The sequence below is a fragment of the Cebus imitator genome, unplaced genomic scaffold (assembly GCF_001604975.1).
Source record: "Cebus imitator isolate Cc_AM_T3 unplaced genomic scaffold, Cebus_imitator-1.0 Scaffold57, whole genome shotgun sequence".
Classification (NCBI taxonomy): domain Eukaryota; kingdom Metazoa; phylum Chordata; class Mammalia; order Primates; family Cebidae; genus Cebus; species Cebus imitator.
Genome location: NW_016107372.1, coordinates 7,326,626 through 7,345,493, shown reverse-complemented (window position 1 = coordinate 7,345,493; position 18,868 = coordinate 7,326,626). Strand labels below are relative to the sequence as shown.

The 18,868-nt window shown below is 44.0% G+C and overlaps 1 protein-coding gene and 1 long non-coding RNA gene across 4 annotated transcripts in view; one reads left to right on the top strand and one right to left on the bottom strand.

Moving 5' to 3' along the window:
- The window catches only part of SERPINE2 (serpin family E member 2), a 66,619-nt gene that overhangs the window by 12,971 nt on the left and 34,780 nt on the right, over window positions 1–18,868 (bottom strand). For all 3 annotated transcript variants that reach the window (XM_037738763.1, XM_017529028.2, XM_037738762.1), the window contains exons 2-4: window positions 14,479–14,759; window positions 11,044–11,271; window positions 4,330–4,527 (exon numbers count right to left, since the gene is read on the bottom strand). In XM_037738763.1, the coding sequence (XP_037594691.1) occupies window positions 4,330–4,527; window positions 11,044–11,271; window positions 14,479–14,737 (685 nt within the window). In that variant the 5' untranslated portion in view covers window positions 14,738–14,759. The remainder of the gene's footprint in view (window positions 1–4,329; window positions 4,528–11,043; window positions 11,272–14,478; window positions 14,760–18,868) is intronic.
- Window positions 866–3,726, top strand: LOC119471342. The gene is made up of 2 exons (XR_005200376.1): window positions 866–901; window positions 1,838–3,726. It is a non-coding gene; the product is annotated as an uncharacterized LOC119471342 (long non-coding RNA).

The following is an 18,868-nucleotide window of genomic DNA, read 5'->3' as shown; positions in this document are numbered from 1 at the left end:
AAAAAAAAAAAAAAAAAAAAAAAAAAAAAAAAAAAAAAAAAAAAAAAAAAAAAAAAAAAAGCCCTACCCAAGGTTCTCTATTCTTTAACCTCTGGAAGGCAGACTGAGTATTCTTTACCAAGGATCATTTCTGCAGTGTATAAAAACGTAAGTATAATAGGTTGATTTATTCTGAAAAGGAGCGAAGATGAAAAAGAGAAAATAAGGATTTTCTCTTAGATAAATGGTGGTCAACAAAACTTCTATTGGGGGATAATAAGTGAACAGTCAAGTATTGAAAATGTAGAGGAGTTTAGAATTTTCTCTAAGTGGTGCTTTTGGGTGACCCAGTTTTTCCAGAAAGCCCCTGAAGTAATCTGATTTCCACTTTAAGTGCTACTAGGGAAGACGTAACTAGGCTCACTGAAATGTTAAGAACTCAGCCTGTAAAATCAAAGAGGGTATCTTAAATATTTAATAATAGGAAAGCTTTATAGATGAAAGTCCCTCGAATTACCTTCTACTACAAGTAAATACGATTTCCTGAAAACTTAAGAAACTTTTTAGACTGTACTTTTGTAGAAACTGAAATGGATATTTTTTGGAAAAACAACAGCAAAATGCTCCACCGTGTGCAGTACTCTACATTCTAGGCTGCAGTCCAAAGGGAATTCAGGGAGAGTAGCTGGGGAAGGAGGGGTGACTTAAGCAACTGGGTGAGTATTGGTGCCATTTGCTGCTAAGGAACCATGGGTTGAGAACTAAATGGGCAAAGTCAATACACATATTTATTTACTGAGACAGGGTCTTGCTCTGTTCCCCAGGCTGGAAAGCGGTGATGTGATCAGGGCTCACTGCAGCCTCAGCAGCCTGGGCTCAAGTGATTCTCCCACCTCAGACTCCTGAGCAGCTGGGACCACAGGTGAGCACCACCATGCCTGGCTAATTAAAAAAATTTTTTTGTAGAGACAGGGCCTTGCTATGATCTGAAGCTCATCTTGAACTCCTGGGTTCAAGCGATCCTCCTGCCTCAGCTTCCCAAAGTGCTGGGGTTACAGGTGTGTGCCACAGCGCCTGGCGTAAATGAGTTTCATCCATGCAGCTAGAACTTAGTAGGTGACCAAGTTAAGATGTGATGTGAACAGACAGGTATGAGTTGGAAACTCAGGAGAAAAGAAGCGGCAAATATAAATTTGTTATTCTTTGTGTTTTTTCCCCCAAAATATAGTCTAAAATGTCTAAATTTATAACCATAAACACTTTGTAACAACTATGACTTGGGGATTCCTATTCTAGGAAATTACCTTTAGAAATACTGATGCAAGTATTTTAAGATTTATGTACAAGAATACTCACTGCAGTGTTATTATAGGAAAAAAGCAGATGGCCTTCCACAGGATATCATGATACTTGTATCATGGAATATTAGGTAGCTGAGAAAAGGATCAACTAAATCCTTATGAACTGGCACTAAAAGTTGCCCACAGTCTAATGACTAAAGCAGATTGCAGAATAAAAATTACAGTACAGTCCTATGTATGTAAAAAGTTTCATAGACATATTTTACATATCCCTAGAAAGGTTCTCAAATGATATACTTGATACTTAATAGGGATTTTTATCTTAGGAAATATGATTTTAGGGGAACTTTTACTTTCTGCCATATATATTGTATATTGAGGTATACCGAGGATTTTGCAATGAGCATGAAATATAATTCTACTAAAAATGATTTTGAAGTTTTTTTTTTTTCTTAATAGAAAAGTTTCTATAATTGAAGTGCTTCCACTTCATGGGGCATAAATCAGAACGGTTTCCTTCTTCTCTATTTTTCACTCTCCTTTCGTTAGTTATCAAGCAAATATTCTCAGAGCTCTTTGTGATATCTTGGGGAAAACAGTCAAGAAGGCAGATAAACGGAATGACAATGTTTTGGCAAAGTGACTTAGAAGGGTGAGGCGTGGCTTAGGCCTAGGAAGCATCTGATACGTGGCACCCTGGCCCTGTGAATTTGGGCAGGGCAGCCAGGGCTGGGTTGTTCCTGTAGGTCAGAGTGAGGAAACAGACAGAAAACGACCGACGGTCTGTGCACGCGGAAGTGAACAGCCACTTGGGGCCACCACAGACTGCGGTACTTTCTTCACAGCCCTATCAAGACGAACCTTCCCTGTCTTATCATAGTAGGCTGGATTTTGGACACAGCAAGAAAGCAGGGAACTGCTGACACTCCTAGCCTCTGCTGCATGGCCCAGAAGAGTTGTGTCCAAGTCCAGTTCCTCAGTGAAACCTCATGACAACACGGAAAGGAGGGTGAGAAGGGTGAGAAGCCGTTCACTGTGTTTACTTGTGAGGAAACGAGAACAGTAGTGAGCAGGGGACTTTCTTCCTCTGTTCTGAATTGGGTACAGATCAGTCAGGGTGGAGAGTCAACAGCTAAGAGTCCAATTGGGCCATTTAACAGAATTTGATGAAGGACCATGTGTAAAGCATGGATAGGATACAGAGAAATGTTACAGACAGTCCTCTGGACGATAAACAGTGGGCACCATGACTAGCCTTGGGCTGGGAGGGAGGAAGAGGGGGGTGGTGACTTGGAGAGATGGAACTCTTGGGCACATCCCCTGGCAGAAGCTGAAACCTTTGGGAGAGGAATGCAGCTGGCCCATGACTCTGTAAGGAGAAGCCTGGGTGGTTAATGGCCTGACCCCTTTCTCCTCTGCCAGCTCCCACCAGCCAGCCCAGCAAGAAGCCAGAGGGCAAGGGGACCCAGAGCAGGGTGGCAGCAGATGAAGGAGGGAGGCATGAATCAGGGAAAGTGGAGGGAAGATACCAACACACTGTGGGGGTTCTGTAGGGTTTATATCTTTGGCAATAAGAATGTATGTGTATATTTTCTGTGAAACACACACGTAGATTCCTAGGCAAATCAGCTTCTAAATGAAAAGCCACCATGACCCGTATCTCTCTGGGACTAGCCTATCTACTCGAGAAATGCATGTTACATTTCTGTGAAAACACACATTTTTAAATCTTCCATAGGAATGTTAATGGAATCCTTGCATGTTAATCTTGAAATATTTTTAATTTTTTTTTTTTTTCAGTAAGAGAAACATACAGTTAATGAGGGCCCCCGACTTATTTTATTTTTGTATGGACTCTAAAGTGTGTACCAAGGATTGACCTAAAATAAAATCACTTCATTGAAACGCTAGCACAGCCACCTGCTCGTATCCCAAGCAAAGCGATTTTAGAAGTTCATTTGAGCCTGGCATGGTGGCTCATGCCTGTAATCCCAGCACTTAGAGAGGCCAAGGCAGGTGGATCACTTAGGCCCAGGTGTTCAAGACCAGCCTGGGCAACATGGCAGGATCCCATTTCTACAAAAAATAAAAAAATTGGCTGGGCATGGTGGTGTGTGCCTGTGGTCCCAGCAGCATGAGAGTCTGTGGTGGGAGGATTGCTAGAGTCCAAGAGGTCGAGGCTACAGTGAGCCGTGTGTGTGAAACACAGTGAGACCCCATCTCAAAAAAATTTTTTTTTTCAAATTCAGGAATAATTTTTCTGAAATCCTACCGTTAACATTTTTACTGAACATCCTCTGAGACCTAGCTCTATAGACGTGTGAATATAAGGAAAGAATTTTACATAAGCGAGATTGATTGACATCTGCTGTTCTATATCTCGTTTTCTGCAATCAACCATATATTGCATCATCTTTCCACTTATATAAATCTAAGTCTCATGATCGCATATGTTCCACTGTGTATTTGCATTTGGCTTCTATTTGTTTGTCAGTATGCGCTTATGTTCAGAGGATAAATTCCCTGGAGCGGGACTGCCGGAGCCAGGACCCCGAGGAAGTCCTCAGCCCACAGATCCCACCACCAGTGTGCCCAGGAGTCCTGCTTCCTCCCCACCAGCACCACCCAGGGATTTTTATTAATCTTTCTAATTTTCACCAATCTGCTAAGTAAAAAAGAAATCCAGATTTTCATTTGGTAATGTAAGACTAATGAGTTGCTGCTGCTTTCTATGTTTAATGTGCTCACTTATACTTATTTCATGACTTGCCCTTTCATCTTTTTCAACCGAAAAGCCTACACATGCCATGCGTTAATACCTTTGTACATAACATATGCATGTTATATATATTACGCTATGCATAATAACCTTCGTACATAACACAGATTTATATGAGCTTTATAAAAATCCTGCCTCTCAGCACCTTGCTCTGTTCCCAACTTTTTTAAAAGACAAAAAGTTAGATTTGCTCTTAGTTAAGTTAAAGCACTCGAGGGCCTTGCTGCCTCCAGCACATCCTAGAACAGGCCTCACGGAGCGTGAACTCACCACACCGGAACACGGAGAGCTGGGCGAGCATCGGCACTTGATAGGATTTCCCGTCGGCTGCCACGAAAGTGCGTTTCTTTGTGTTCTCAGGTTGGAATCGTGATTTCCACAGACCCTTGAAATACACTGCATTGACGAGGACCAGTCTGGTGAGCACACCATCAATAAGATCTGGGGACAGCAGACTGTCAATCATATCTGTGAAGCCAAAGCATAAACAAGGGAAAAAAAAAACCTCAGGACTGATGGCTGGTGGCCGACTCGAGGGTGAATGGCAGCTGTCATCAGGTAGAATGAAAAATCAAAGAGTTTTAAAGAATTGTACAGAGACTGTTCTAAAAATACTTTTTTGTACTTTCTAGGTTCCCCACTCCCCGCTAAAAATTAAATTTAAAAAGAAGTTACGAGAGAAACAGAAAAGACTTTAGAAATCCCTAGCTAGGGGTTACAAAACTTTACATCAAGAAATTCTTTTATTATCGATTCCCTGCAAGCCCATGCTTTAGAAAACAATCTCACTTATCCAAATAAGATTTAATAATTAAGTTCTTCTCTTTTTCTTGCTAATAAGTGGCTGGTAGGAAGGGTTTCTGGTCAGTATAAGATAAGCAATTTTGTTTTGTTTTACTCCTCTTGGTTTAATTTAATCCCAGTCAAAAATAAACGCTTCAGCCTGTATGTTATTAAGGGTAAATGCTTCATTTTTCTTAAGATTTTAGAAATGTCAAACATTATTTCGGAATCTCTGGATATCACAAGGCCTCATAACTGTTTAAAGAAGAATAAAAACAAGAAATCAGTCTTTGTTGACGGATCAGGCATTGAGCAAGGTGCGAATATTGGAGACAACAGAAGAGAAGATTTTGAATGTTCTCACCACAAAGAAATGAGAAATGTTTGAGGTTACTGAAACCTCAAACACTGCACATTGTATACATGTATCAAAGCTTTATCACTGTAGCCCATATATGTACAATTATTATGGGCCAATGAAAAGTAAAATAAAGCCCAGGCATGGTGGCTTATGTTTGCAATTCCAGCACTTTGGGAGGCTGAGGAGGGAGGATCACTTGAGGTTAGGAGTTTGAGACCAGCCTGGGAAACATAGCCAGACCCCATCTCTACAAAAAATAAAAATTAAAAACATATTAGCCAGCTGGGTATGTGGTATACACACGTAATTCCAGCTACTTGGGAGGCTGAGGTGGGAGGGTCACTTAAGCCCAGGAGTTCGAGGTTGTGTTGAGCTATGATTGTACCACTGCACTCCAGCCTGGGTGACAGAATGAGATCCTGTCTCCAAAAAAACACAAAATAAAATAAATCTTTAAAAAGGAAAAAAAAGGCCGGGCGCAGTGGCTCACGCCTGTAATCCCAGCACTTTGGGAGGCCGAGGCGGGTGGATCACGAGGTCAAGAGATCGAGACCATCCTGGTCAACATGGTGAAACCCCGTCTCTACTAAAAATACAAAAATTCAGCTGGGCATGGTGGCGTGTGCCTGTAATCCCAGCTACTCAGGAGGCTGAGGCAGGAGAATTGCCTGAACCCAGGAGGCGGAGGTTGCGGTGAGCGGAGATGGCGCCATTGCACTCCAGCCTGGGTAACAAGAGCGAAACTCCGCCTAAAAAAAAAAAAAAAAAAGAAAGAAAAAGAAAAAAAGAAAATGTCTGTCCTAGAACTCCTAATTTTGAAGGAAAATGCTCTTCACAAGATGTTGGGAATGGTCCATCTTACTTGCATCAGGAGCGAAGGAGTGAACGCAACTCTTCTCACTTCAGGATGCTTCCAAAATGCTACCCGTGGCTGAAGCTTTGGTCTTCTAGTTAGCTTCCTTTTATTTGGTCTTTGAAGATTCAGCTGTGTAAGTGTGTGTCTGTATGTATATGTGTTTGTAAATAGGGATCACTAATGCCCAAAGCTATTAAAACTTAATTCACTGCATTATTAACTCAAATATGTATGTGTGTATAAATGCATAATATAAATGCAAGTTATACTACTTTAAATGGCGAGAGTAAAACCAACAGCTTTGAAAGAACGAGAATATCTAATTCAGGAATGAGAGTCTTAAGTCCTTTTAAATGAAACTCAAGAGGATTCTGGTGTACAATAAACAAGTGTTTACCTAAGTTATAGTACGTAAACACTGAAGTTTCCCACAGTGTGCTAAGGCAGTTCCATCGCTACTCACTACTTCCACAAGGGGGCACCAACGCCACCTTAAGTCAGGTCAAGGAAGGAAAATACCTAAGCCATAAACAGCCATCATTCAACCCAGCACAAGGCTGGCTGCAAACCGGATCTGTCCTGTGGGAGAGAAGTTAGAACGTTATGCCATCCCACTAGCAAGCTCATAACTGGCTTCCTAATAGTGAATGTTGTTTCTTGCCTGTGCTGGGAACATTACCCAGTTCAATTCCTGCTTGCCTTGAAGACGTAGCTCAATGATTCCCTGGACTTCTAAATCTTCTCTGATCATCCTCGCCACCTCCTAAGAGATGTCTCTGCTCTCAATTTCTGTCAAGCCCAATGCCTGGTGCCACCATGACACCTGCAGTATTTTATTCTAGCCAATTTTAATGTGTCTGTCTCCCCTAACTACACTGAGACCTGCATGAGACTCTGCCGCTGAATTTTTGCTTACTCCTAGCACTACATTGAGCATACAGGCAGTGCTCAATAAGTGTCTGAAGAAATCTCCTTAGCCCCTTTTTACAGAGACAAATAATGCCTGCAGTTGTCACTGGGAGGACTAAGGTATAATAAGGGGACATGAAGAAATAAAAAGAAAATGCATAGTTTAGAGGCAAAGAGGTACATGGAGGCCTGCCATTTGTAACTGACACAGATATGCATCTATCATCCATCCATCCATCCATCCACCCATCCATCCATCCACTCATCCATCTACCCACCCATCCACCCATCCATCTACCCATCCGTCTACCCACCCATCCATCCATCTACCCACCCACCCATCCATCCACCCACCCACCCATCCACCCACCCATCCACCCACCCATCCACCCATCCATCTACCCACCCATCTATCCATCCACCCATCCATCCATCCATCCACCCACCCATCCACCCATCCATCCACCCATCCATCCATCTACCCAACCACCCATCCATCTACCCACCCACCCATCCATCCACCCATCCATCCACCCATCCATCTACCCATCCATCCATCCATCCATCCATCCATCCATCCATCCATCCATCCATCCTTCCATCCATCCATCCACCCATCCATCTACCCATCCATCCATCCATCCATCCATCCTTGGATACCTACCTACCTACCACGTGCCTGGTACTCTCTTAAATGAGAAACCAAGAAGAAAATCTGCCCTCAAAAAGCTATGAATTAGAGAGAGAGGGGTGTAGGCTGACACAAAATAACTTGGAAAAGTATACAGCTACAATTTTAGTAAATACCTGGAAGTGGAATTACTCAAGGCTATAGGGCTAAGAAGAGGGTGACCTGACCTAGTCAGTGAGGTCTGAGATGGATGGGACCTCAGATAATGGCTATAAAAATAGCTCACACTGGTTGAACATTTACTAAGTGCAGGGCCCTTTGCTAAATGCTTTATATGCATTATTTACATCCTCATACCAGCCTAATACGTATCCCTATTACATCTTTCCATTTTACAAATGAGAATGCTGATGCACGGGAAGGTTAAATAACTTGCCCAAGGTTATACAGGTTGTACGTGGCAGAACTGAGATTTAAACTCACAATGTGTGCTTTTAACATTCATGCCTGCCACTCATGGATGGTACAGAAACAAGTCGGCCTTAACCAGGGAAGAGGGAGAGAAAGCATGGCAGGCAGCAGGAGTCTATGTGTAGGGTTCTCTGACAGGAGACAGGATGGTAAGGGGACTGGGAAGAGGCTGGAACACAGAATACAAGGCTGAGAAGCTGAGGCTGCAGTGGCCAACAGGCCAGACCCATCTCTGATGCCCTGCAAAGGGTCTGCATGTTGGGCTCTCCCACTCTCTGTAGGGAAGGAACTATCATTCCTGTGAGACGGACCCAGCAATCCTACAGACACAGACGGTTGAGCTCCAAGTGACTTCTGAGCTCTACCATGTGGTCATGTACCTTTCAGTGGGGGCAGTTCACACCCAGGTAAGGCAGTTTGGAAATCGGCAGGGATGTTTTTGATTGAGTGGGCAGTGGCCAGAAAGGCTATCTGTCCTGCAATGTTTAAAACAGTTCTACCCAATGAAGACCTGGGCCGCTTCTCCCATGGCTTTTAAATACCCCACTGGAACTCTGCATTGGTAGGACACCTACTTGTAATTATCTGAGCCCAGAACTTCGTTCTTTATTGTGTGTAAACACAGAGTAATTTTTCTTTTTTTGCATTCTTTTCATGTATGCTGAATTTGCCAGGAATGTGACTACCAGGACAATCGAGCAGAGCCTGTGCTTTGTTTTGTTCAGAAATTTGTCAAGTCTTGCCCCATTTCAGAAAAGAAAATTGCATCAGCAATAGTAACACAGCTCGTGTTTATGAGCTACTAGTACAACATGCCTTTTGTAGCTGTCAATTCACAATTATTCTGAGGATCTGACTACCTTATTACGTATTTGAGTGTAGTTGTACCCAAGGCTTTACCTATTGAACTACATGTATAAATTTCTTTTGTTTTCCTTTGTGTTATAGTTTGGTACTGTTTCAATTTTTTAAAAATTTGTGTGTGCATAGGGTAATATGATGTATGAATTTCATTTCAGAATAGTGAAAAGAGTATTAAAAATATTTGTTACAAACAGAGGAGTTGGGTCTGACAGGGTCGAAAAGCGCTGCAGGCGTCTCCATGCTCTCTTCCCACACATGTGGCGGTTTTCTCCAGGTACTTTGAAGACTGTCACATGGTATAACTAATGTGGTTTAATATTACCAATCTACAGATCAAGGCAGCGGCTAAGAGGACAAAATGACATGTCACAGTCACACACCCTCTAGCCACAGAGCCCGGACCAAGAACCAGTCCTGAGGGCGTCTGCTTCCAAACACTCTTCGCGGACCTACAGATGCCGGACACCTGGAAATGCCACTGAACACCTTCCTGTGTGCCGTCCTCCTCATGGTTTATAGTTTTAGGAAGGGCACCCAGACTGCATGCTCCAGGCCCCACTGAGAAGGGATGCCACGAATTTACCCAAGTCACCTGGGATCCCCTCCACCCTCCCTGAGCCTTCTTTGTCCCCTTCTTCACTAGTTCTGCTAGTGGGTCTCCAACATTTGGGTAAGAACAGTGACGGGAGGCAGAGGCAGACGGAGTTGCCAACCGCTTCCTGGGAGATTCCAATGCAGTGGACTGGGCTCCAGGGATCTGCCCTCTCAATGCACAGCCCAGGCAATTCTAATGCAGGGACTCCAGGATCCACACTTTAAGAAACACACCCTGAAAGGTCACAGTGTCCCTAGGTTTTGTCTTTGGGTGTCTTCTCCCTACTGACTCTCTCCCTCTTCTATGAAAAAAGACTCCATGGCCAGGTGCAGGGGCTCATGCCTATAATCCCAGCAATCTGGGAGGCCAAGGATGGAAGACTGCTTGAACCCAAGAGTTGGAGAACAGCATGGGCAACACACTGAGACCCCATCTCTTCAAAAAATAAAAAAAAATTAGCCAGGTGTGGTGGTGCATGCCTATATAGTTCCAGCTACTGGAAAGACTGAGGTGGGAGGATTACTTGAGCCCAGGAGGCCGAGGCTGCAGTGAGCTATGACTGCACCATTGTGCTGTAGCCTAAGAGGCAGAGCGAGATCCTGTCTCAAAAAAAAAAAAAAAAAAAAAAAGAAAGAAAAAGAAAAAAGGGTCCCAAATCTGTACTCCCAGCTTTCACATTCTCCTGTGAACTTCCAGACCTACAGTTCCTCCTGTGAGCTTCCACCTGGGCCTCCAGGTTACAAATATGTTTGTTGTTTTTTTGTTTTGTTTTGTTTTTTGAGACAGAGTCTCATTCTGTCACCTAGGCTGGAGTGCAGTGGTGCAATCTCAGCTCATTGCAATCTCCACCTCCTGGGTTCAAGCAATTCTCCTGCCTCAGCCTCCCAAGTACCTGGGATTACAGGTGTGTGCCACCACATCTGGCCTGCAAATTAAGTTTTAAAACAGCAACGTTAGACTCTCCTTTATTTAATGGGAGAAGAGACACATACAAATGAGTAATATTTTGAGATGCAGAATGTGCTATAATGGAAGGGTTTCTGAAAGTTGTAATTGCATGCCAATCATAATGGACAACCAGGTACCTATATCTTCTGGCAGAAGCAGAGGCCTGGAAGGCAAAGACATCAATCAGTCTGGAAGGATGAGGAGGAAATTCCAGGTAAAGGGAGCGGCAGATGCAAATGCAGGAAGGAATGAGCAAGAAAACCTTCAAAATCGACAAGTGCCTATGGGCAAGGACACTGGAGACCAGACATGGCAGGGAAGAGACAGTGGAGGGGCTGGATGCCGCTCTGTTGCCCAAACTACAGGAGAAAAACCTCCCAGGGGCACCATGAGTGACGGCAGCATGAAGGGGAAGGAAGAGAGACCGACCAGAACTTCCTTGGGTCCAGGAGTTTTTCAGTGGACAGGCCATTGGATTGGACTTGCAGACATGACTTTGAGTCCTGGGGGCCAGCTCATGCTTTCATTCACAAACTATGCAATCATGACATACTGTGGCCACTCACCCCTGGTTTCGTTTTTAACCCAGGTATTGATGGAATCACAGGCAGAGACTGGATCCTGAAAGTTCACATTCCGGACTTCACACTGGAACACATCTTTGTTCCTTGCAACAAAAGGCACTTCGATTTCAGAGGCATTCTTAACAAACACGGCATTAGCCACCGTCACGATATCTTTATTCTTCTTGGAGACAATGGCCTTGTTGATCTTCTTTAATATTTTACCAACTCCTAAAAGAGAAATCAGAAAATACAGCAATATTTCTGTAAGAATCTAGAAAACTTTAAAAAATCTTTTATATTGCAGCAAGTGAGAACAGCATAGGTCAGGTGCAGTGGCTCACACCTGTAATCCCAGCACTTTGAGAGGCTGAGGTAGGTGGATTGTTTGAGCTCAGGAGTTTGAGACCAACCTGGGCAACATGACAAAACCCCATCTCTACCAAAAATACAAAATTAACTGGGCATGGTGGCACGCCTGTGATCCTAGCTACTTGGGGAGGCTGAGGTGGAAGGATTGCTGGAGCCCAGGAAGTTGAGGCTGCAGTGAGCCATGATGGCGCCCCTGCATCCAGCCTGGGTGACTGAGCAAGACCCTGTCTCAAAAATAAAAAAATTAAAAAGAACAATATAAACAAGATAGCTATGAGGAGCAAGAAACCAAGTCTTCTGTTTTCTCAGGGGCCTATTTCTTAAGAAAAAGAGGGAGTAGGGTTAAAGTATAACTACTGAAGCTCTCGAAAATCAATTGTGCTTCTGCATCAAAACAGGCATATTCAAGGTGTTCTCACCACGTTCCCAATGCAGACCTCATTCACATGGTAGCCTTTCTGGGTACCGGGTCAATATGAATGCTGACACAGTCCTCACTTCTGTAGCCAAGGGGGAATAAATCAAAGGGAACTTCCTAATTCTTTATTTCTTGTCTAACATTATTAAGTGCTGCTTCCTTTCTTGCCAAAGATTTAACAATGTAATTTCTTTTTTCTTTTTTCTATTTTGGAAAAAAAGATGAATAAAATAAGCATTAGAAAGACTATAAAAAAATTACCATGCGCCGCCATCCAGAGCAATGTGGTTTTTACTTGGTATCAAGCTCAAAGAGTAAGGAGATTAATTTTATGGCAATGTAAGCTTTATTTTACATGAGCCATTCATACATGCTCCATTTAGTTTGAGAGGGTGAAAAAGAGGCAAATAAGTTATATGAAATGTGTTTCTATAGAGACCTCAAATTACAGATCCTTCCTCACTGCTTGGGGTCTCTTCAAAATGACACTGTCCTAAAACATCCTGCCAGAATCACCTTGATGGTCCCCTAGAGAGCCAATTTGCCACCCTGCATGTGTGACCTCTTCAGACCCTTTACACAGCGTAGGGCAAAGTCGTCTCAGGGTCCACAAAGGCAGCATGTGTAGGGCTTTACCACGGGGATGGCCCTTTCTTAGATGCTCATGACCACATGTTACAACTGTTCTATGGTGCAGGCCCATTTTACAAGGAAGAAAACGGGAGGCTTTGGAGGCTGAAAGATATTTCCAGGGCCAATTGCCAGCTCCTGGCTCTTTTGGGGTAGGGGTGAGGCAGTGGTGGATGGCCAACAGGCCAATATTGTCAGAACTTCAGAAATAATGACTTAAAATCGTGTGGCTCAACATTAAAACAAACAACGAAAGTCCAGTTGCTTTTTGGAATTGTCTCGGCCGATACAGCCTGGATCACACTAGGAAAGGCCATAAATTTTAGCAGTGATTCACCAGGAAGTCTTAAATCACCAAGAGTTTTCTGAACTTCCACGCAAGGGGCAGAACAGCGTGTTCCAAGTCTTTAGTCCTTCCACGCTTCCAACAGGTGAACAAACTGCAAACTCATACAGAAGTGTAATGCTGCGTCAACAGTGCAGTGAGATCAGGCATTTGGTGCTGGCAGCCCTGGAGGCCAGGCTGAGCAGAGTCGGAGGCAGGCGCAGAGTGAGGGGCACTGAATGACACCAATCGCCACCTCCCTCAACTCACTCTCCAGCTGACCATGCCAGTGTAGTCAAGATTCTCAGAACTTTCGGGCCAGCCTAGGTGGAAGAACACGGGCAGGAAAACTCCCTTGTTTCCAATGAAGTGAGCAGACCTAGATGTGAATGTGACTTGTGGAAGGTCGCAGAGGATGTTGGTGGCCAGGAAGGGCTGGGGAGCCAGTCGTGCTTCCTTGAGCGCTGCACTTACGGAGATAGCAGGTGGGACACGGCTCTGGGCAAGACCCCTCAGCTGAAGCAAAACAGTGTCAGGAGATGAAGCTCGTTCAGTTAAATAGGTCATTTGTAAAAGGGTTTTCTTTAACTCAAACTAAACCTTTTTCATTGAGCCTTACGTTGCTCTGGGATACATGTGCAGAACGTGCAGGTTTGTTACATAGGTACACATGTGCCATGGTGGTTTGCTGTACCTGTCAACCCATCATCTAGGTTTTAACCCCGCATGCGCCAGGTATTTGTCCTAATGCTTTCCCTCTCGCTTGCCCCCATACCCTTGACAGGCCCCAGTGTGTGATGTTCCCCTCCCTGTGTCCATGTGTTCTCATTGTTGAACTCCCACTTATGAGTGAGAACATGCAGTGTTTGGTTTTCTGTTCCTGTGTTAGTTTGCTGAGAACGATGGTTTCCAACTTCATCCATGCCCCTGCAAAGAACATGAACTCATTCTTTTTTATGGCTGCATAGTATTCCATGGTGTATGTGTGCCACATTTTCTTTATCCAATTGATCACTGATGGGCATCTGGATTGGTTCCAAGTCTTTGTTTAGCTTTATATTTTGAAATAATTATAAATTTACAGGAAGTAGCAAAACAATATGCAGGGAGGTCCCACATGCCTTTCACCCAGTCTTCCCAGCAGTACTGTTGTCACATCAGGAAATTTCCGTCAGGTCAGTCCACAGGGTGCATTAGGATTTCACTCATTTTTCATAGACTCCTGTTATGGGGTGGGTGGGGAGGTCTGTGCAACTTTATCCTTGGTGCAGATTTGCGTGACCACCACCACAATCAAGACCCAGCACGCCTCCATCATCACAAGGCCCTGTGCGCCCCACAGCCAGCCCTTCCCAGCTCCTCTCACATGCTTTACAAGCACGTCTACAACCACAGTACAACTCAGCCCTGGGCACCATGGAGGTGGTAAGCCAGGAAGTGTCCCCCTGCAGGGATGAGGGCTGGAGCCCTGGGAAAGGAGACCTAGTGGCAGACCCCAAGCTTAAGTCACAGAAAAGGGACCAGAGTCTAGCTCTTCTAACTGCCAGCACCACAGTGTCTGTTCTCTAGAAGCCAGCAAAACCCCTCTGGCTGCTCTGCTTCTTGGGGTTGTCAACGAAAACCAAGCCATAAACCCTCTTGTCCCAAGACTCTCAGGCAAGGGCCCCGCCAGTGAGCAACTGTGCACACGCACCATTCACGCCGTATCTCATCACCATGGCAAGCTGCTTCTTGGTCCTGCCGTCTGCCCCCAGCTGAAGCATCCCCAGGACCGATGAAATCCCGTGTGGGGAGACCACGATGTTGTCATGAGGCCTCGACTTGACAATCTGATTGAAAACCTGAATCCCTGTGTTGGAGCCTAGTTCCTCGAGAGACAGAGGATTGAAATGGGAGCAGATGGAGGGCAGCGTCACAGAGGCCAAGAGGAAGAGGGAGAGGTGCCAGCTCATGGTTCCTTCCGCCAAGGACGACCTGAAAAAGTAAGTTAAAGAATATTTAAATTACACTTAAATGGGCACTTTACTATTTGCGTGTGTGTGTGTGTGTGTGTGTGTGTGTGTGTGTGTGTCTGGTTTTTTCTCCAGATGGAGTCTTGTTCTGTCACCCACGTTGGAGTGCAGTGGTGTGATCTCGACTCGCTACAACCTCTGCCTCCTGGGTTCAAGCAATTCTCCTGCCTCAGCCCCTCAAGGAGCTGGAATTACAGGCATGTGTCACCATGTTGGCCAGGCTGGTCTCAAACTCCTGACCTCAAGTGATCCGCCTGCCTCAGCCTCCCAACGTGCTTGGATTACAGGTGAGCCACTGTACCCAGCCTAGGAGACCATTTTGTACTCACCTATGTATGCTTGACTGTACTCAGCATAACTGAATGCCATGTGAATACATTTAAGACAGAAAAGTGTAATTAAATCCGTTTTTAAAACACACTGTGGGGAGGTGGGGAGAGAGGAAGCAAAATTCCATCTCTTGGGTCCTTACAATGTGCCAGGTCTTATACTAATCATTATTTAATTCTTGTGTGTTTTCTTTTTTTGCTTTGTTTTGTTTTGTTTTTAAGACGGTCTCACTCTGTTGCCCAGGCTGGAGTGCAGTGGCACAATCTTGGCTCACTTAAACCTCCATCTCCCGGGTTCTCATGTCTCAGCTTCCTCAGTGTCTAGGATTACAAGTGTGTGCCATGTTGCCTGGGAAATTTTTTTTTTTTTTTTTCCTGTAGAGACGAGGTTTCACCATGTTTGCCAGGCCGTTCTTGAACATCTGGCCTCAAGTGATCTGCCCGCCTCAGCCTCCCAAGGTGCTGAGATTACAGGCATGAGCCACCATGTCAGGCCTACTCATTATTTAATTCTCAATAGTGCCCTTCATCCAATTAAACCAATATTTACTGAAGGTCCACTGTGTGCCAGGCCGTTTTCTAAGTGCTAGGCATATGATGTAACTAAATGGACAAGATCCCTGCCCTCACTGAGCTTACAATCTAGAAGGGAGACAGAAAATAAACCAGCAAGCAATAAAGCATTTTCAGAAAAGGGTAACGGCCATGATAATAAAATACAGGAATGGGAGCAGAGAAAGGCTGACGGGGGTGGGCATTAGACAGCGTGGTCAGGAAGCCATCTCTGTGGCAGGAACATGGGTGATGAGACCTGAATGGGGGAAGGAGCTACAGGCTGATGGGTAAACAGTGCGCTGGGTAGAGGGAGAACAGGGCCAAGGCCCTGAAATGGGAATAAACTTGGTGTATTAGAGGCCAGTGTAGATGTCAATGAAGTTAAGGTCGTGGAGAAGAGAAGGGAGACAGGAAGGTGAAGCTGAAGGAGAGTTCAGATCTAATAAGGTCCTGTAAAGCCTGGAAAGGCACTGGGATTTCATCCCAAGGGTCACAAGAAACCCCTGGAGAATTTCAAACAAGGGAATAAATCCCTTGGCTTGCTATGATTATCTTATCACCACTTGTGCTTGATTCTTTTACCATAAGCACACTGCTTTTAAAATGAAATTACTAATTAAAAGACACTTAAGTGACAGCTTTAAAGTTACAACAGGGTAGAACAATAGTAAATTCAGAAATTTTGAGGATGGCGCTGCTTACACGGACACTCTCAACTATAGTGATTTGTTTTAAATAAGCTTCCTTCCTTAATTATCACTCACCGGAGCTCTCGCTGGCTATGAAAAGTAAGAGGTAGGAAATTTACATGTATTTATGGAAAAGCAAATACTTTCCTTAAGTAAGAACTTAACAGTGGCAGCTGGTAAAACAAAAGCAGCATTTGTGATGCGGCTAATTCAGTTCTTCCCTGAGAGGCCCGAGCTCCCGCTAAGCACAAGTCTCCCGTGGAGCCAATGTGTCCCTCTCTCATTACGTGTGGGAGGTTGGGGTGACTGCAGAGAATAAAACAGAGGGGAGCCTTTGAAGAGACAGGTGATCTGGAGGGAGGGGGAAATCCTGACTCTCTCTGTGTGCTCTGGGGGGAAACACAGGCACAATGACAGGGTTAGGCCAAACTGGCCCTGTATTTGGTGTCTCCTTGCCTTCCTTTCAATGCACTTCCTGCGCTTCCCACACTAGGGCATAGGAGATGTTCAACAACCACTTGCGAGATTCATCCGATGGGTCATAAATACTTTGTTTTTATTAATTATTTTTCACTGCATCAAAATGGTGTTTATGGACTGTGGCTACAAAAATGCTGTGTTTAATCCTGATCCTCAAGGTCAACTCAAGACACTCTCCAAGGGGAGAGCCAGCACTACATCCAGCAAGGACTGTGGGCACACACAGAACTCCCCACCCGGCTCCCCAACACAGATGGCCCCAATGTGAACCACTGAGGCCATCATTGTAGTTGACGTTGCAATTTTCTTATATGTTGTGAAACAAGCATTTTTCTAAAGATTTAGAACGTTCTGTGTTTCTCCAGAGCTTCATTGTAAAACGATTGTGTAAACTCAGCCTGTCTAAATTCAAAACATGTAAGTGACCTACATACGCTGCTCCTGCTTGGGCTGACTGGCCAGCGTGGCCTATTTTGACTTTGGCACCTAGGACTGGCTCTAATGCCATGACAATCCACTGAGTTTCCTGGAGCCTACTGGACATTGGAGAGCTTCCAAATCCCGACCATGGAAGCTTTATTCATTTCATCTAAAAACTAGAAATTTTGTTCTCCTCTCCCTGCCTCCCTCTTGCCTTTTCTTTCTCTTGAGCAGTAAGTTTCCTCTTTAAAATTTAATACAGCACAAAGCCATCATAAGTATAAAACAATGTGCACAATCTTTGTTAGAAATGTCCAAATCCAGTGGCCAACTTCTTCCATCTCAATTGTGGACTCTTGCATTATAGTCTATTCTGGTATCTATATTCGGCCTGCTGTAATCTGTACTCCTGGAGCCTCCTCAAAGAAACTCTCCTAGATTAGTGAATATTTGAATAAATATTAGAATTTGCATTCATAAGCCACGGTCATTAAACTAGTTTTCCCTCTGGCAGCTTAAAGTTGATAGACTCAAATACTACAGATATATAGAGAGAGAGAACATTGTAAAAACAGGGCGAATGGACCAGTGACCATGAGACATCTAACAGCTCCAATGTCTTAAAGTCACAAGGACAGTCTCTCAAATAAATAGGTATCTTATTTAGCAGAATTTTGCTTGGTTGTACATTTTTGCTCAAAGAATAATTTTACTATGACATGGAAAAAAGCTGCTTTGGGTGTTTTTCTGTGTTTCTTGGACTTGGGAAGTTTTTGAGAGCTGTCTATGCACAATTTCATAAAAGTGCACTGGACAGTGTTAAGCTGTGCAGAACCTGGAATCAGAGCTACTTTTGATTCATGTACTGAGACAACTTCTCCTTGGCCTTGGTTTCCTAGGCCAAATGCTCACTCGTTTAAATTCACCTGGCTTACATATATCTAAGAATAAGGTTTCACTTTTCTCCAAAGTTCAGTAGCCAGGAGAGTGGATGGTGATCTATACATTCCTTTAGGCTTGCATAATTCCTCACCATGAAACACACTCGTGTCCAAATAGACAATCGTGTACATGAAGTAACCTGGAATTCTCAAGCTTTGCAATGCTTATCCCTCGAATAAGCAGACGCCATAATGGGAAGTACATAGAAACCTCCTGTACATTTTCCTTTTTAAGAGAAATTACACTTTACACTTTCAAATCAGAGAGAAATCAGAGTGCTGCCCTAATGTACTGCATGGCAACAAGACGGAGGATTATCGTTTTCTTGAATATTGTTTTCACAACAGCAAAAAATAAGTCTCTAGGCCATCATTGGAGGGAAGACCATAAGCCCATCAATAAAGGCATCGCCACAGGCATATCCTTCCAAATGCCAGCTATCTCCTTTCCCATGTTCTTCCAGTTTCTCTTACTTCAAACCTTTCTGCTTTTCAGTATGGGGAATGTTTTTGAAATAGTTGGGTGCTGCTTTGAGTTTTAGCCATGATTTAATGCAGTAACTAATGGGATGGTAGTTTTACAAATGCCAGACTTAAAATATATCCCCAACATTTATAAATGCACCACTTGCCAATGGCAGACATTAGAGGAACCCA